This window comes from Muscardinus avellanarius (assembly GCF_963383645.1).
Source record: "Muscardinus avellanarius genome assembly, chromosome: 12".
Classification (NCBI taxonomy): Eukaryota; Metazoa; Chordata; class Mammalia; order Rodentia; family Gliridae; genus Muscardinus; species Muscardinus avellanarius.
In genome coordinates, this window is record NC_137798.1 from 59,660,029 (window position 1) to 59,679,325 (window position 19,297).

At 38.1% G+C, this 19,297-nt stretch overlaps 1 protein-coding gene across 2 annotated transcripts; it reads right to left on the reverse strand.

Moving 5' to 3' along the window:
• Nucleotides 1-6,703: 6,703 nt before the first annotated feature.
• CNIH1 (cornichon family member 1) lies at nucleotides 6,704-18,846 on the reverse strand (the record flags this gene model as incomplete). 2 transcript variants are annotated; one of them, XM_080707355.1, is made up of 6 exons in its annotated part: nucleotides 6,704-6,731; nucleotides 9,753-9,896; nucleotides 11,089-11,201; nucleotides 15,297-15,344; nucleotides 15,587-15,655; nucleotides 18,693-18,773. In XM_080707355.1, the coding sequence occupies 6 exons, from the start codon at nucleotides 18,771-18,773 to the stop codon at nucleotides 6,704-6,706; spliced, it is 483 nt and encodes a 160-aa protein (XP_080563481.1). The 2 variants fall into 2 exon arrangements, with proteins under 2 accessions (XP_080563481.1, XP_080563480.1); XM_080707354.1 differs by lacking the exon at nucleotides 15,297-15,344 and having other exon boundaries at nucleotides 18,693-18,846.
• Nucleotides 18,847-19,297: the final 451 nt, after the last annotated feature.

Below are 19,297 nucleotides of genomic sequence, written 5' to 3' on the forward strand. Positions count from 1 at the left end.
AGAAGAATTTCAAACAGCATATATGTGACATCAGAAATCTAGTTCTCTAACATCATTTGTATCTAAACAAGTGTTATCGACTTGAATATAAATGTATATGTGCAGATATTCCTAAAGCTTTTATTGACAGAAACCCATTGTCTCTTTTATCATCTAGCACAAGGACAGAAAAATTAGTGTACAGTTTTCCTTTTAGAAATGCACTGGCTGTTCTGGTATATTTTACCTCTAGGTAATACTGGGGGTGAAAAATGGAAAAATACTGGCATGTTTACTTTTTACCTCGTTTTACTATTGGTAACTGCTAGTTGGCATATGACATAGTAATTAAGTATGAAGTGGTATAAGAAGCCACACTGAGCCGAGCGTGGTGGCGCACGCTTGTAATCCCCACGCTTGGGAGGCGGAGACAGGAGGATCGTGCAGGTTCGAAGCCAGCCTTGCAGGCTTAAGAGACCCTGCTTCCAAATAAAAAAGTATAAAAATAGGTCTGGGAGTGTAGCCCAGAGGTAGAAGGGCTTCCAGGAACCCCAGTACCACCAAAAAAAAAAAAAAAGCGACTGAATGTTACTGAACTCTCTCAATTCCTCCTGAAATCCTGGCAGTTTTTTCTACTTAGTAGACTTACAAAATTACAAGGGATCCTGTGAGTCTAGTCACTTCCCTCCCAACACTGGGCCGGCCTAGTAGGTGTTTGCTCAGCATCTACTGGGAGTTTTCCAGAGACAAGGAATTCACTGGTTCACACACTTACATTCATTTCTCCATCCTAAAACTACAAAAAATGAATTTTAATCTCCTCCTCACATATATTTTATAAGCATTTAGCTACAGATTAACAATCTCCAATTCTCCTACTCCACCACCTCACTCCACATTAGTGAAACTTTTTAAAGTTCAGTTCTGAGCTACCCAAGCAGTCATCTAGACCTGTTTCAATGGTGTCAGTGGCTTAGTACCACAAAGAGTAATTCCATGGCTCTCCTGGCTACTGGTAATTACAAAAGTGAATCAGTGGTCCTTTAACTACCACCTGGCTGTACACTCATATGTACTCTACAAAAGACAGAATTTTACCCCACCAAAATTTGGTTTTTGAATAATCTTTTGATGACTTTAAGTCTTACTTTATCTCACATTCTTCCTGCTGTTGATGAACTTGAGTTTCAGTAAGGAATACTTCATTACGAGTGCTATTTGGGAACTTCAGACAGGACTACCAATATGTAATAGAAAATCAGTATTTTAATGCTTTTATATGTACACTGCGTGTTCTAATACTGAAAGGGTATCACATATCCCATCAGTACTTACTGTTTAACCTAAGGATTTCTTATCTCAAATAATAAATGCCAAAATTATAGCTTAAGAGTTTTTAGAGTACAGGCCTACAATAGTGGATTAGCTTTCATGACTTTGGTATTACAGCTAAATAGAATCTAAAAATCACAATATCTATTAAACTTTACACAGTCACTGAAGTTGAGATTAGAATGTCTTACAGGGGCATTATAGAGTTTTATTCATGAATAAGTATGAAAATGGATGGAAAATACTGGCATGGACTAACCAAATCCTCTAATCACTAAATTTTCAAAGAGAAATTTCATCACAACTGCTAATGAAGCCGTCTACATTCAGCATGCTTGACAAAACTATTTTAATACCAAGCATACAAGAAAACCATCAATTACTCCACAACAGAAACATGAAGTGTCACTACTGAAATTTAATTGTCCAGTTAAGCTTAACATGAAATTCCAACATTGTAGGAAAAGTATTTTCTCTGCCTAAACAGACAGCCCCCAAAACAATGGGTGGGGTTGGGGGAGGCAGACAATCTAGAGCCCTAGTCATACACAAGCCAAAGTTAGCTATGTTTAGAATTAACAAAAATTCAACCATTATCCATAAATTACACAAGGAAATATTTTGAGACTGTTTTTATTAAATATACAAAAGCAAAATAAGCAAGCTCTAAAGGGTAAGGCAGGGCTACTTAAGAGTATTTTCTTTGGAGAGCGGTATAGCACCATCAAGCTTAGATTTTAACAAACCATGAGCATAGATAACTATCTACATTTTATGTTTTTCTTAGTAGTTTTAGTCTACCTAGCCATCAATTTAAGAAAATTTTATTCTCCAGAATACATAAACATAACCCAATAAATCTAATTATTTCATAAAACATTGTACAGTAAAATTAACATGAGAGGTGCAATTCATTCTTTTGTATATGAAGATATCATTAATAAGATTAATGCAGAACAACACCCTTACTCCAGCTCTACTGATCAATCATCTTACAAGGTTAATACTGTTTTGCAGAACAAGCAGCAGTTATTTACTCCTTGTAGACACTTAGCTTTGGAGCTCTGAATGTTAGTCAAAGCAAAACTGTAAAAAATACAGTCAAATACATCCAGAAACAGAACCACATTTTCTTCTCTTGGTATGACTCTGGAGTATTAATTCAGAACCATCTCCTAAGACACATTATTAGTACCAGAGAATTACTAGCTGCTGGTCTATTGCAGATCAATGGCTGGATTAAACAAAAGAGCTTTGCCAAGCGTGGTGGCGCATGCTTGTAATCCCTGCGCTTGGGAGGCGGAGACAGGAGGATCACACAGGTTCAAAGCCAGCCGCGCTGGCTTAAGAGACCCTGTTTCCAAATAGAAAGTATAAAATAGGTCTGGGAGTGTAGCCCGGAGGTACAAGGGTTTCCAGGAACCCCAGTACTGAAAAAAAAAAAAAGCTTAAAATCATTTAAAATTAATAGTTTCCAAAAAGAATGAACATGATTATTTTTATGAATGATGATAGATAAGGTATGAGTATTTTCTTTCCCCTTTAAAATGGGCAGCCTTGGAATGTTTTTGTTATCAAAGTTTCTGACTTACAATTACACTGAAAGAGATTTTTGGGGGCCATCACATTATAATTTTAAGTGATACAAGTAACTGGATATATACTTTTTAATACAGATCATTATTTGAACAGGTGTGATATGCTATCATAGTGTCATATATATATCCACACCTAAAATGAAACTCACTCCTGCAGGGTAAAAGATCAGATACACAAGTCGTTCACTGCTCCTCAGCAATTATATTCCATGAACACTGTTCATATACAGTAGAAAGCTTATTATATAAAGGAAAGCATTTTGCCAGTTTCCAAGCACAAAGTTTTGAAAGCTTCCTTTCTATGCAAATATCAGACATAACTTCAAAATGTTGATTTGGGCAGTAGAGAAAAGCTCTACAAGAGCTATTATTAGCATGAGTGATCCTCAAGTTGAAAACACTTAACAGAATCAAGAGACACACACTGCACACTGTCCTGAACTTTGTTGCCTTATGAGATCATTACCTAGGTACATGAACCTGATTGGTAGGTCTGGCAGTTCACAGCAAAATAGGTGAAGCTTCACAAATGTTTCACTAATACATTTTTTGTGTGTGTGGGTCTGGGGCTGGAACCCCGAGGCATTTGACCTCCGAGCTACATCCCCTGCCTAATTTTTTATTCTTTATTTTGAAACAGGGTCTCACTGAGTTGTGAAGGGCTTAAGTAGCTGAGGCTGTCCGCGAACCACAATCCTCCGGTCTCAGAATCCCGAAAGCTGGGATTATAAGCGTGCGCCACCAGGCCCAGCTACTAATACACATTTATACTGAAAGAGGACTATCTGGTCATTTCCTAACACTTCACCTTTCCATTAAGAATAACTCAATCTTCAAGCAAATTAGTAGTTTGTCTGTAGCTGGGGACCAAACTCCTCCTATCCTAGAATGGGGGGAGTGGGGAGTATCAGTTAAGTATTGGGGGGAAAGAACATCAAATCTCAATAATATTTAGACACATGTATTGAATAGTTTCACCCTATATCTCCTTAGTACTAAAGTGGCCTACAGCCATGATACTCAACAGGATAACTGCTAAACATACTATTATAGTTCAGGAGAATCTGTAATATTCATAGCAACAAAGAATTGTCGGGACAGATTTAACTACAGTCACACTAGATGCAGTAAAATAAGCACAAATGCAGAAACTGATTTCTGAAAGCTAGAGAGCTCATAAAAATGAAGCACACAATACCAAAAGAAATCTTAAGAATAATAAGTTACCAAGTGTTTAAACAGCTGTTGCTGCAGAGTGAGAGTCTGATAGACGCTGGAAAAGATTATAAATCCAAGCTAACTGTGCCTCAGTTGAACCTACAGGAATATAAGACTAGGGCTATCCCAAACAGACTAACGTGAGGAACAAATTCAATTCAGAGCAAGGGAACAAGCCAGCAGGATATTGTCTGATTCACGTATTTTGTTTCTCCGCTTTCTCTTGATAAAATTATCTAACTTCACAAAACACTGAAAAGGCAAAAGTGGGTAGATATATAAGAGCCTCTAAGTACTCAATCTTCTAATCTCATATTTGCCTCCAAGCCAACCGCATTTCAATAACATGGTGGAACTTCTCAGTCAACGATCTTTGAGAAATTTGCTCAAGACTACATGAAATTTTGAAAGCATAAAGATGTGGCTTCCAACTAATGCACTTTGCATTAATCTTGGAGAAGATTCTAATACAGATTATTAAAAAGATGTGTGCTGAGAGAGCAAGACTGTGTGAAAATACTTTGATTGAAAAACTAAAATTAGTCCCAGGAAACCTACCCTAATTGTAGATTTGCTAGGACTCTCATGATCAAAAGTACTTGTGAACAAGAAATGAAAATGAGAAGTGGATGCTGATATAATTAGATGGACCAGAAACTGAATTACTGCACGTACTCAAAGCATGAATCTTCAGTGCCTAGCAAGTACTCAATAATTTATAAAATGAAGAACAGCCAGTTCCCTCTAGGTGTTCTCCAGACTATAAATTACAAGACCTTTAAAGCGTTCCTTGTTGTGAAATGGTTCGACTCTCCTCACTCCTCTAGTTCTACATTCTCTTCTTCAACATACTTACCCCAATTACCCAGTCCCAAAACAGTAACAGCTGCTCTCCTAAAGGTGGGGAAGCAGCACTATTTCAAAGCAGTTTTTTCACTAGTAGAGAATAAAATAGCAATCAATACAAGTTCTTGGATTAAGACTTCTACAAACACATCCATAAACTCCCTTTATCATTATGAGAATTCTTATATACTGGTTTTCTTTAACCCTTTACTTGAGAACCTTCTGAAACACATTCTTTTCCTCATCCCAAATAAAGTACAAGAATGTTTATGAAAACATGCAAATCATAATATACCTGCCTCACAAAAAGCAGCAAAAATTCAAATTTACAAGTCATTTTACCTTAAGGCCAGCTGTTTCAAAAGGGAAAACAGAGTATGGTGGCACATGCCTGTTATCCAAAGCTGAGGCAAGAGGATTGCAGGTTCAAGGACAGCCTCAACAATTTAGCAAAACCCTCAGCAACTTACTGAGATTCTGTTTAAAAACTTTTACAAAAGGGCTCGGGGTGCAGCTCAGAGACAAATGCCTCTGGGTTCAATCTCCAGTATCACCAAAAAAGAAAAGAAAAGAAAAACTTAAAACATTTTAAGTGCCACAATCTTTTTAAAAAACTGGTAAGAGACACCATGATGCTGTGCCATCAACAGGAATCTACAGACGACAACGAAAGGTAATGTACTTGGCCGTAAAAATCTTCCTTTTTAGATTGCGAATGGTATTTTTAAGAAAAACCCCAATGTAGGAATAGTCTACTATTTTTAATGACAGTAATATGTCTGTTATAAAGCAAGTATGAGAAATAGCTATTTGTAATCTTTAAAACAATGCACTGAAAATGATCTTAATTTCAGAGTTTTATTGTATTGCACTAAAGGAACAGCAGGATGGTTATACAATTTACTCTCTCATTGAGTTTTGAAAATCTAAAGTACTTGCAAATTCTTAAGAATACCTTTACCACCAAATAAGAACATTAAGCATAATATAACCAATTTCTTATTAAGTAATGTCTTACAAATAAAAACACATTTAAAATAGCTTTAAATGCATTCTTCACAAGTAATTCAGCATATATGTTTATATCATGTTCACTTAGCTTAAGAATTAAAGCAAGTATATTACTCTGATGGAAATATGGGAGATCTCTCACTCATGCAATATACAGGGATAATATTCAAGTCAAAGGGAAAAAAATCCCACTCTTCTTATTTTTGTAAATGTATCCATATATAATCACCTACATGATAAATGAGGAAACCTATAGTTTCCCACAAGTCAGATATACATTTTCAGTTCATCAGAAGCACCTGATATCTATAGCTAATTTATAATTAGATGGCATTTCAATAAAACCAAAATGAGCCCTAAAAATTCCTATAAACAAATGCTTCCAATGTACTACGGTCAGTCAGTAATTAATGCAATCATTCAGAGGGTTATGGCTGTTCCTTAAGGAGTGCAAGTTCAAACCTGTCAACACCAAAGGTAAGCATTTTATATTAATTTATACGTAATTCCATTTAAATTCTTTATCCAAGTATAACATATGAAAACAGTCTTTCCACAAGCAAAAAATGTGGAAACATTTAAAAAATAAGGAGTCATTTTTTAAAGTAACTGATCAGATTCCATAGGCTACTCTTGGAAACAGGATCTTGCTGGATAGAATCCCTTCATTTGGTGGCTGTTGCATGCACTTAACTGGACCAATTCTTCCGTGTGCTGTTCTAAGAGCTCACCAAAACATAGATCATGCTGAAAAGAAGAGAGAAGCTATTAATTCAAACATTCCAAATTATAAAAACTAAGAAGACACAAAAGGAGTTGAGCTTGCTTTATATGGTGAGCTAATAGTGGAATCATACCATCAGAGCAAATGAAGACTAATGGCAAGTTCGCAGTATGATTTTAGTTTGCATTTATGGACTTTTGGCTGACACAGAATTTGGCTGTGTGCACATGATGTAGTTGTCCCCTATTTCCTTTCCAATTTTAGCAAGTAGAACAGCACAGCTGAAAGCTTAATGGGGATCAGAGCTTAGAGAAGCAATCCAAAACACCACACTCTCTGGAGTTGTATCTAATAATAGGACTGAGCATCTCTAGAGAGCTAAATTCACTCTAGGCCTGTTAGATCCTTCATATGCACTACCTCAATCCTCTAAGCAGCCTAGGAGGCAGGTACTGTTATTCCATTTTATAGAAGGGAATGGTCAACCAAGCAATGTTCCCACTAGAGCCTATTCTTATAGCTTTTATCTAGTAGAAAAGGCTCTAAGTGGGTGTATTCATTTCGAGTCACCCCTCCATGCCAGTCTGGTATGGAGCTGTATTTCTATTTTCTGTATTTCTAGCTTTCTAATAAACTTCTTTAAATCTTAAAAAAAAAAAAAAAGAAAAAAGGCTCTAAGCAGTAAAAACAGGTAAAACAGGGTAGGGGCAAACTAGCAAATCAAAAGGCTGTAAGTCTTTCATTTAGGCCTGCAAAATACAAGGGCAATTTTATATAAAAAGTGATAGAGGAAAGCAGAGGAATGGTTTAGAAAAACATGCTTGTGCCAGGCGTGGTGGCACACGCTTGTAATCCCTACGCTTGGAAGGAGACAGAAGGATCGCATAGGTTCAAAGCCAGCCTCACTGGCTTAAGAGACCCTGTTTCCAAATAAAAATATAAAAAAATAGGTCTGGGAAGCCGGGTGTGGTGGCACACGCTTGTAATCCCAGCATTCAGGAGGCTGAGACCAGAGGATCACAGTTTGCAGACAGCTGCAGCTAATTAGTGAGGCCCTCTGCAACTTCGTGAGACCCTGTTTCAAAAATAAAGAAAAAAAAAATTGAGCAGGGGGTGTAGCTCGGAGGTTGAATGCCTCTGGGTTCCATCCCCAAACCCACCAAAAAAAAAAAAAAGCTCTGGGAGTGTAGCCCGGATGTAGAAGGGTTTCCAGGAACCCCAGTACCACCAAAAAAAAAAAAAAAAAACAGAAAAACATGCTTGTATCTCTAAATAAAAATGTAAAGCAAGGAGTAAAGTTGGTTGACAATTTTAAAACAGAACAAAGATCCTAATGCTATCATATCCTGGTAAACATTTCCCCACATGTGCACATTTTCAACTTTTATCATTTGTATTCAATCATTCATTTCTTCTTTCTTTCAACAAATACATGTGAAGTGCCTACTACATCCAGCAGTGTTCCAGACACCCCTTACACAAGCTTAAAAAATGGAAATTAGAATGACACGTGGACTTTCACAGTTCAGAACTTATTGACTATCTGTTTCATATATAAGCAATAGCTACAGATACATGTATTCATGTTCACAGTTATAATCTCTAAAAGCATAAATATGACTTTTCCCTAAATTTCAGTCTAATGTTTCATTCATCTGTTCCTATGATGTAAACTTAGGTGAAGAGAAATAAGAATATAAGTCTATTAGATATTTAGCTAATTTTTTATATTTTTATATATTTTTGAGGTCCTGTGGATGTCACCCTCTGAGTGACATCCCCAGCCCTATTTTTTTTTTTAATTCTTTATTTTGAAACAGGATCTCACTGAGTTGCAAAGGGCCTCACTAAATAGTTGAGGCTGTCTGCAAACCGCAATTCTCCTTTCTTAGCTTCCCAAATGCTGGGATTGCAACCACCATGCCTGGCTTACACAGCCATTTTTTAAAATATTCCAACAATCACGTGAAAAGCCCTCTCCAGCATATTTATGTAGCTTAAAGAAAAATTCGAATTCCATACCTACTAGAGTCCTTTTCTACATTTGACTATATTTATAGCACACCTAAAACAGTGGCTTTTTTTTTTTTTTTAACCAAGGCACTTGTGCCCCACAGGGGCAGCTGGCAACACCCAGAGACATTTTTGGTTGTCACAACTGAAGAAGTCACTGGCATCTAGAATGTAAAGGTTACGGGTACTGCTAAATGTCCTACAACCTACAACCCCCCCCAAATAAAGAATGATCCAGCCCAGAATGTCAACAATACCAAAGCTGTGAAACCCCAACATAGAGGAACAATGAAACGAGTCTATCACAGTACAAAAATAGAAAAATCTGTAGACACACCGCCCTGTAGCACAGACCTATTCTTTCATTGATCCCATTCAGATCACACAAACAGAAAGGAAAGGGCAAAGCACCCTGCTTGTGAAAAATGACAAGACTTTAAAAAATTAAACACTATGTCTAGAGATATTAAAGGCAAATAGCCAGGCGTGGTATGCTTGTAATCCCAGTACTTGGGAGGCTAAGACAGGAGGATCGCAGGTTCAAAGCCAGCCTCAGCAGCTTAGTGAGACCCTGTTTCCAAATAAAATATAAAAATAGGTCCGAGGGTATAGCCTGGAGATAGAAGGCCCCTGGGTTCCACCCCCAGTACCAAAAAATAAAATTAAAATTAAATAAAATAAAGGCAAACGTTTTTTGCACTCAACACATCCCTGTTTTCTCTACACCATCATTTTGCAAAGGAGAACAAAGACTGTTCTTTACCAACTGAATGTGTCTGTATGAGAATTTAGGAAGAGGCACTCGTGACTAAACTCCCTGCTCTGTCTACATGCCAGTCGGCTGCCTTGACATATGCCAACGTCTGTCTCCTTTGAAGGTGTGATTGGCTGGTGTGCACTGTCCAGTTACCAGTTACCACCATTCAAGACAACAAATTACCCAAGTGAATGTAAGGTGTTAAACCATAATGCCTGCAAACTACTTATGCAACAAAGTAAAATCATATTTTCATTTTAGTTTTTAAACTTACCCATAAAGGTAGTAAAAAAATGCTAGAAGGTAAAAAGCTAATTTGCACCATCCTTCTTTCTGACAATATGCTAGAATATCTGCATTCATGATGGTTGTCGGGTCATAGAGTCCTGGTCCACTCATCACAGGTCTACTCATATACCTGGAAGAAACACAGTCCATTAGCCACCCAGAAAGACAGCAGACCTTCAGGACAGGAAGGAGGGTTTTCTCCTCAAGCATCTGTTACAATGAGAGGTGGTCCAGATAAGGAGGTATACTTTTCGTGACAGATTTCTTTCCACTTACCACCTTAATTTTAAAATTACAGCCCCTAATTGAGAATGAGACAGCTAAACAAATTACATCTGTCTCTGCATTTTCAGAAATACAATAAAAATAGGAGAAACTACAAAAAGGAAATTCGGTCTTTTTAACTTTTTATCTCAACATAATTTTTAGACTTAGAGAAAATGTGACCCAGGCGTGGTGGGGCATGCTTGTAATCCCAGCATTCGGGAGGCTGAGACTGGAGAATTGAGGTTCAAAAACAGCCTCAGCTACTTAGGCCCTTTGCAACTCATTGAGACACGATTTCAAAATAAAGAATAAAAACTAGGGCTGGAGATGTAGCTCAGAGGTAGAATGCCCCTGGGTTCCATCCCCAGTACTGCAAAAAAAAGAAAAAAAAGAAAAAAAAATGTGCAAGAACCCATCATACAGATAGTCCAAATGTTCCCAATGACCTCACTGGCTTTATCCTTTTTTTTCACTGTATCTCTAAACAGGAATACATCATTTTCTGGAGCATTTCAGAGTCAGTGACAGACATGACACCACTTTACTCTTAAAAACTCTGTAAGTAGCCAAATGTTTCTGAAGCCACAAAGTAAACAGAGAAAAAAGACAAATGCTTATGTTCTTATTTTTGTAAAGTTCAAAAACAGGCCAAACTACTCTAAGCTGATAGAGGTCAGGAGTCATGGTAGGTGTGGAGGAGTGACTGATGGCCTGTAATGGGGCACAAGGGAGTCTTCTAGAGGCTGGAACTGCTGAACATCTTCATCTGTGTGGTGGTTTCACAGGTTTACACATACATAAAAATTCATTAACTGTACACTTTAGATCTGTGCATGTTACTGTACATAAGTCAAACCTCATCTTTTAAGAAAACCCCTTTAAAAGCAATAAAACAAGCTCCATAAAAAGTTAAAACATTACATGTAAACCCATTTGGAATTAAAAAAATAAACACTAAGTAATTTTCAGCTTTCATTTAGGTCAACAGCATATTAGATGATCATGATGACCACAGTATAATGAGAAAAAATATTACAAGTATATCTAAATATTACCTCCAAATATGATATGCCAAGAGGGGCATATTGAGACCCAGTGTAAGCCACTCTGCTGCACAAAGAAACATGACACAGAAGAAAGCATGGATGAGGTACTCTGGAAGTACGAGCTGGAAGAAAAACACAAGTTCATTATGAAAACGCTGCAGGAGCAAGTCAACTGCCAATGCGGAAAGCAGGTGGCAACCAAGTTTATTATGTAAAAAATCACTGTTTTCTTAGAATCAGAAATGAAAGATATTACTAGGTTTTACTTCTATATTTAGCTTTTTACTAAAAGCAGGATAAGATACAGATCCACCTAAAAAAACAAGACATGACTTAAAATTTAAAACTTAAATTCTAGCCGGGCGTAGTGGCTATACCTCTAATCCCAGTACTTGGGAGGCTGAGACAGGAGGATCAAGCCAGAAGCCAGCCTCAGCAACTTAGTGAGGCTGTCAGCAACTTAGTGAGACCCTGTTTCCAAATAAAAAATAAAATGGGGCTAGGGGTGTAACTCAGAAGTAGTATGCCCCTGGGTTCAATCCCCAGTACCACAAAAACAAACAAAAAACTCAAAATTCTTAGAGCAGCTCGTTAAATTATACAAAGTTACCACCCAGATTGTTCAGTTACTTGTTAGTCAACTGAAATATTTTTATGTCCATCATTCAACAGTGATAAAATTACAAAAATGAGGTATCTGATCACATGCAACATGATTTTAAAAATCCACAAAACAAAACTCCTTTTAGAAGTTTATACATTAGTGTTGTAAACCTTTAACAAAAACCAGGAATGCTATGTATACACAATTTAGCAAATCACATCACATTAACAAAAATAATTTTTCAAGGAAAGCCAACCAGCCAATAATCTCAGCAATCAAGGGGAAAACACTAATATGCACAAATGCAAACGATATGCTTTCTGCAATGTAGGAGGGAAAAGACTGAATTCTTAAGCATGAAATTGGAATTTTCCAGGCTCCCAAGTTCCTTTACTCCTGCTCATCAACAAAATGCTACATGATAAAAGACCAGTAGAAACTCAGAAATCAAAAAGAACACACACCTTTTGGTAGCAGGTAGTACTAAGTAAAGAAAAAATAATTAAAGTAAAATGCTTTTTATAAAAATACTTAATGCTTTATCTTTCTCAGCCCAAAATTTCAGCCCAATGGCTTTGTTAAATAAAAATACCCAAACCTTTCATTGCAATTTTCAACCCCAAACCTCCTACAAGTCAAAGCTTCAAAGCCAATTTCTCCAATGTTTACTACACACCAAGTTAAACATATTAATCCTCTACATCATGAGATCTTTCCTGAGGCAAAAGCATGGCTATAGCAATAGTATAATTCTACTACATATTGAATACCATGTCTACTGCTCCCAAATTGTGTTCTCCAACTGAAAGCTATAGAATGAATTTTTTTAAATTTCTGTGTGTGCACACATACACACACACAGTAGACACCAAACCCAGTGCTCCAGCATGCCAGTCATGCACTCTACTGCTAAGCTGTACCTCCAGCCCTAGGACAAACTTTTTAATGAATACTATTTTATAGTTTGTTTGGGTTTTTTTGCGGGTCTAGGGAAGGAACCTAGGGGCATTTGACCTCCGAGCTACACCCCCCTGCCCTATTTTTTATTCTTTATTTTGAAACCAGGTCTCACTGAGTTGCAGAGGGCCTCACTAAGTAGCTGAGGCTGTCTGCGAACCGTGATCCTCCAGGTCTCAGCCTCCCGAGTGCTGGGATTACAAGCGTGCGCCACCACGCTCGGCTAATGAATATTATTTTAAATAAAATCCTATAAAAACCAACTAATCTACTAACCAGATAGTTTCTACAAACTTAAACAATATAATAAATAGCAAATATAACCTCTGCATATGTATATAAACTTAAAATGGACACCAGCATCTAAAAGTTCTCTAAACAAGAAAATGTCCACAGGACATTTTTAAAACTTAATGAACAACAACAACAAAATCACATCAAGAGCTTCTATAAAGTTGGTTTTATAATACTAATTCAAATCACAGAATGTTTTTTTAAAAACATAAGTCTATTTCAGCCCTCTAAAGTCAACTGACAGCTACCAATACAAATTATCTTGCAAGGTATCGTCCTACACCTACAGCCTAAAGTATGAGGAGAGAATGATTTCGAAATCAGCATGACACCCACTGCTAAACAATATACTCTAATAAGTACTTCAAAATGTAGTCTGTGATTCCACCAGTTCTAATATGATAGAATTTTCATACTCCCTTCTCAAGAAAAGTCCAAAAAACATTTATTATGTATTTCTCAAAAAAGTCCTCTCCAATAATTCAATGATGAAATTTCACAAGTACCACAAAAATTATTCAAATTAGGAACCAAAGTTCACACAAAAACTAGTATCCAGAAAAAATACCTCATGCAAACGTGGCTGAAATGACAGTGCTTAAACATGCAACAACATAATATTCTCTTGTTAAAGTTCATTTTTTAGAAAATGATATATGTCTTCCCCCATACTTTGGCAGAACTGTAAAAACAAATCTAAATAGGGAAAACTGTCAGATGCAGTGCTGTCCAGCCAATTATCGGCACTCTATCCAAAATGCAAGCTGGGATGCTATAAAAATGTCCTTCCAACCTACTATTGCATCGTGATGTCCCAAGCACATGTCTTTGCTCAGTGAGAATTTCTTTCCATTAAGAAAAGCCAGAAATCACATTACATGTTAAAATGAAATTATTCCCTCTTTTAAAGGTATAGTGAACTAGAAAAAACAAGCTTGAGCCTCAAAAATCAGATTGTCTGGGTCTCTCTAATTTAACTGTTTAATCATGGGCTAGTGCTTCAACTTCACAAAGCAACTGAGTTAACTGTGCTACTGATAAGAATAACAATATACCTACCTCTTAGGATTGTCATGAGAACTGAGTGAAAAACTCCAGAGAAAACGTCTATGAGCCCATAGCCTGGTACCCAGGAGAGTGCTCATCTGATTGCAGCTATTATTACCCTCATCATTGTTTGGTTATTTGAAGTATTGAAAAGCCAAATAACATGCATTACTATTAACAAACAAAAGAAGAAATTTCAGTTTCTTAATTTTTTGTTAATGATTAGTTTCAACTAAGGTAAAGATGTTTTACAACATTTACTACTTTCCAACCAAAAGAGAGCAGAGAAAGAGCTAGTAAGTTAAACCTTCTAATTGTACCTGCATCAAGTCTTACTGTAATAGTTCTCTATGGACAAACTAGAAACCTATTCCTTCGGTCACATTTATCAGGGAAACAATGATAAAGCAGCAAACTGAGTTCACAGATGCTTTTCCAAGACCGTCTAGCAGGCTAGTGCATTACATACAATAGTCTACACAAATCTCCTCTTGGTTAAGTAATCTGCAAAGATGAGTTACTGTTTTCTTCGGCCTAAAGATACATCCACAACTTTCTTAAAAACAATTTTTCAGTTTCTGACCAATCAAGCAAAACAAAACCTACAGACTACAGGAGAATCTTCCTAAATGAAGCAAATATTTGCATACCCTAAGCATAATGGAGCCGCATTATCACTGAATTCATTGCAGCTCAGAACTTAGGGTAAGAAAGGCCTGTCTTAGAAATTTAGAGTGGCTATATGTAATACACTAGAAATCAGATATGTAGACATTGGTATACAAATTGTTAACTACTAAATTCTGGCACCTTGAGTCCAAAGGACAGCATTACTGTAAGATTCTAGAATTCATTCATAGAGCTATCTATTGAAACAGCTCTGAATAAAAATCAACTGAAAGACTGAACTAACTTATTTCAGGATACACACTGGCACCGATAAAACTAAATATGGCAGGTGAATTCATGCTACAGATTTCATCTGCATAATACCGCATAATAAGCAACAACTCAAGAATAATCTCACCATCCATTAGTCATAAATTTCATGTTAAGCAACTTTCAAACTGCACTAGATAATTTTAATATACATGTGCCTATGGCTATAACATAAAAATAATGCATAAGCATTTAACAGCTTTCCCTACTGGGCCAGCAAGCAAACATTTGCATAAACATGAAGTTTCATGAAATCATAAACCTCAACAGGCATATGAACAAGCACACCGAACAAAACAGTACAAATACAAATGCCCTAACCCTCCCCATGAAATGGACGTAGCATTAAAACATTAAACTAAAAAGCAGTACACACCTTTAGTGCAATTTTGACTCTTTTAATCTTTTTGACCTTTTCAACTGTCTTTGGCCGACAATGTAAAAAGCAGATTGGAAGAATGTTAGTATGACAGCTGACAAGATCACCAGTAGATTAATAATAGTCAGAATAGTCAAGCACGACAGGAAAAAGAATATTTAATTCTACCTACTTCAAAACATACAACTATATCATGCTTTTGAGAATATTGGCCATTTTCAAATTATATCAAGTTAAAAGAAAATACATTTTAAAAATCTAAAGATAAATTCTATATTATAACTTACAGGATTCAGGGTATTACACTGGTCTATAGGATTCTTGTAATCAGTCTTCAGCTCATCAAATGCTATAATCTAAAATAAAATTAAGACAGTCAGGACTACTCACTTTAACAAAAAGCAGCAAAAACCTGTCCCATTGTCAAATAATTTATTAAAGCAAAAGTGAATCAACCTCATAGGCAACAATTTACAGTAAACTCAATATATGCTAAAAAAAAAAGTAAGAACCAGATTTAAAGAACTGTTAATACTTTCATGTTGCTGTTATTAAAGTGATCTGACATCTTTAATTTTCAATTTCTTGAATGTCTCTGTTCGAGTTATTTTCTGTACTTAAAATGAGCATTTCCTCACACATATACCTATTTATCTGAATTCTTTATTCTAAAAAACCCTCTTCTTAAATTGACTTCTCTCTGGAGGTTTTCCTGGCTCTCTTAGGCAGAAAGAATTGTCTACATCTCCACACTTATAAATTCGCCAATATAGCATTTCTCACACTGGGGTTTGGTTCACATACAGGCTTGTTTGTCCCACTGGACTGTGTGCCTCAGGGAGAAGGACCATTTGTAATCATCTATACATGCCCCTCCTTTGGCACAGGCTTAGTGGGACACTAGAGATCCACTTGATCACTCCAATTTATTCCCACGTGTGCTCAAACACATACCTATCTTTCTTTCTTTCTTTCTTTTTCTTTCTTTTTTTGGTACTGGGAATTGAATCCTGGGGCATTCTACCTCTGAATCACATCCTCAGCCTTATTTATTTTTTTTATTTTGAAACAAGGGCCACGTTGTTGAGGGTCTAAGTGGCTAAGACTGACCTCGAACCTGTGATCCTCCTGTCTCAGCCTCCCATGTACTAGGATTACAGGCAGGTGTTGCCATGCCTGACAAACACACACCTTTCTAAGAATGTTTCTGTTAATACTCTAAAAGAATACAGGCATAACCTGAAAGCACTAAAAAAACAGCGTACTAACAATCAAACTAGGGGTTTTGCACAAAGTGGCCTTAACTCAGGTGTCATCCTTTTATAGCTATGCAGTGGAACAAAAATATCCACAAAATTTTCCACAGAAGTGTAAAAAACAATAGAGTGGGTAAACTCCTAAAGATAACAAAGCACACAATTGGGGAGATAGCTTCAAATTTGGTATGTGCCTGGAAGAAATGAGTTCTGTATTTTTGACTTTGAAACAAGCTATCTATGCTCCCAACTCTATGCTGCACAAAGCATCAATTACATAAATTATGAATAAATTAACAGACCACCTCCATAAAAAACATCCTCCAACAGAATAATTAGCATAAACTGAATTTTTGGAATTTATACTTAAAATTTCAAAAAGGGTCTTTTGATATTTACTCCAAACTCTTTTAGGAAATAAACTTAAGGTCGTATGAGTAATAGAAGAATTTAAACTGTATATTCATTTGAAATTGTTTTTGGAAGAATACAGTAATTATGTGAACTAAGAAAACCCTACAAATAAAAGCTCTACTAATCTATGGCACAATTCTTTTTTATAATTCTGTAATAGGACTTAAAAATCACCTACTTCACCCAGATACACATTCTTTTCAAAGCTAAAACTAAATTTAAAAAAAGAGCAGTTCAGGTTTTCCTTAAGCCAAATTCAACCTAGTTTAAAATATGAAAGGAGGTACCCACTTTTGTGACTCCATCAGCCTGGGGGCTGGGGGGGCGGGGCACCAAACAAGCAGAAAGTGACTTAAAGTCTCATCTACAAAGAGAGCCACACGTTTTGGTTTTATCATTGGCTGAGTAAGACGGGGCTGTCATTCCACCTTATCTTATATATTGTTCTTTCTCCAAGAACCTAAGGAGCTCTTCTTCAAGTTTTGGGTTCCTAATGGCAAGCATTTTGAGGGAGCAGTTATTTCTGACACAGTGAACAGCCCACACACACACACACACACACACACACACACACACACACACACTCCCCATTACACAAGCAGGCAGGTTCTAAAATAAATGTGTATAATCACACTGTTTAGCAAAGGGGAATGGATCTTTTAAGACGTTTTTCTACACATGATACTGCTGGCATTTCTATCCTTCTAAGTACATAAGAAATTAGCTATGGTCATCAAAAAAACTTGACTTAAAAATTGACATCAGAGTTAACATGCTCAATCATTCAAACTAATATAAATATTCCAGAAGGTACTGGAATATAGGGAAGACAGAAACAAATGAGATAAATGTTTAATGCATGTTGATTTCCCGAGTGCTCACAATGCTTCTAATTCTGTGCTGGCAAAACAGAAATCTTTTTTTTTTCTATAAAACTATTTCACAGGAGAACTTATGACTTGTTCCTTACAGGGCCCAGTAAGGATGTGCTTCTATCCTACTAGATGATGTCAACAATACAAATATAACTGCCTTTGAGCAGCCTAAGGTTTCTGAGCATTATCAAAATCAAAACTCCCTGTACCCAATCTAGCTACCCTGAAAACAGAGGTGGAAGAGTGTCTCTTGGGAAACTCCCGCGGTCAAAGTATGATTTGGAGAGGGGGAGAAAAAAAAAAAAAGACTCGGGGATGCAATCAACAAAGTCATCGATTCCAACCTGCATCAAAGTTCACCGGGAAACAGAATTCGGGGGTGGGGGAGATAAAATAAAATGGTGATTCTACATGAAAGGCTCCCACCAAGTGCCGAAAAGGAGAGCTGGAAATTCATCTAAAGTAGGTTAGAACTATCTCATTGTGCTCACGCTCCTGCGGAAGCCCTAAAAGAAAAGCGATAGAGTAGATCTAGTCAATAACAAACATTCGGGAAACTTCCCGCCCAGGAGGGACCCGGGCTCCGCGCGCCTGCCCGCCCGGGACGCGGGGCGGCGGGCCGAGGGTCGCGGGCCGAGGGTCGCGGGCGGGCCGCAGGCGGGGCCGGGGCCGGGGGAGCGGCCTGCACCCGGCACGACACCCCCGCCCAGCCCGGCCGCCCCCGGCCCCGCAGGCCAGCCCGGAGCCGCGCAGCCCCGCGCCCCGCCGGCCCAGGCCGGCGCGCCGAGCCCGGGAGCGCGCAGCCCCGGCCGCGCCTCGCGCTCCTCCGCCCGGGCCCCGCTACTCACGTGCCAGATGGCGAAGAAGATGAGCGCGGCGGTGAGCAGCAGCGCCAGCATGTAGCAGAAGGCCGCGAACGTGAACGCCATGGCCGGGGAGGAGCTGGCAGCCGCGCCGGTGCCAGCGGAGAAAGGCGGCGCAGGGCCCTCTGGGTAAAACCATTCACTTCCCCCGGCCGCAGCCCCGACCGCCGCCGCCGCCGCTGCGGCGCCCGCCCTCGCAGCACGCATGCGCACCCGCCCGGCCGCGCCAGCGCCCTCTGATGGCCGGAGTCTGCGTCGCACCTGTGGGGGCCGCTCGGTCCATTGGTTCTGTCTTTCATTCTCTCGTTTATTGTTTGATGAACAAATATTTACTGATTGAGCTTCTCGTTTGCTCCAGGTATTGTGCTTCTCTCTTGAGATACAAAAGTGAATGAGAAAGGATTTGCCTTGAAAGAACTCCGGTATGGTGCCGGAAGCGAACGACTAAATAAGTAATTGTGGTATTAAAGCCTCTAAACTGATGTCTTTGAGATGCTCTCAGAGGTCAAAGAAGGACACTTAGCCGGCCCTGGAGCATCGCAGCCAGATTCCTGTAGTAGATGTTTCCTAATCCGAGGCTTACACGATGA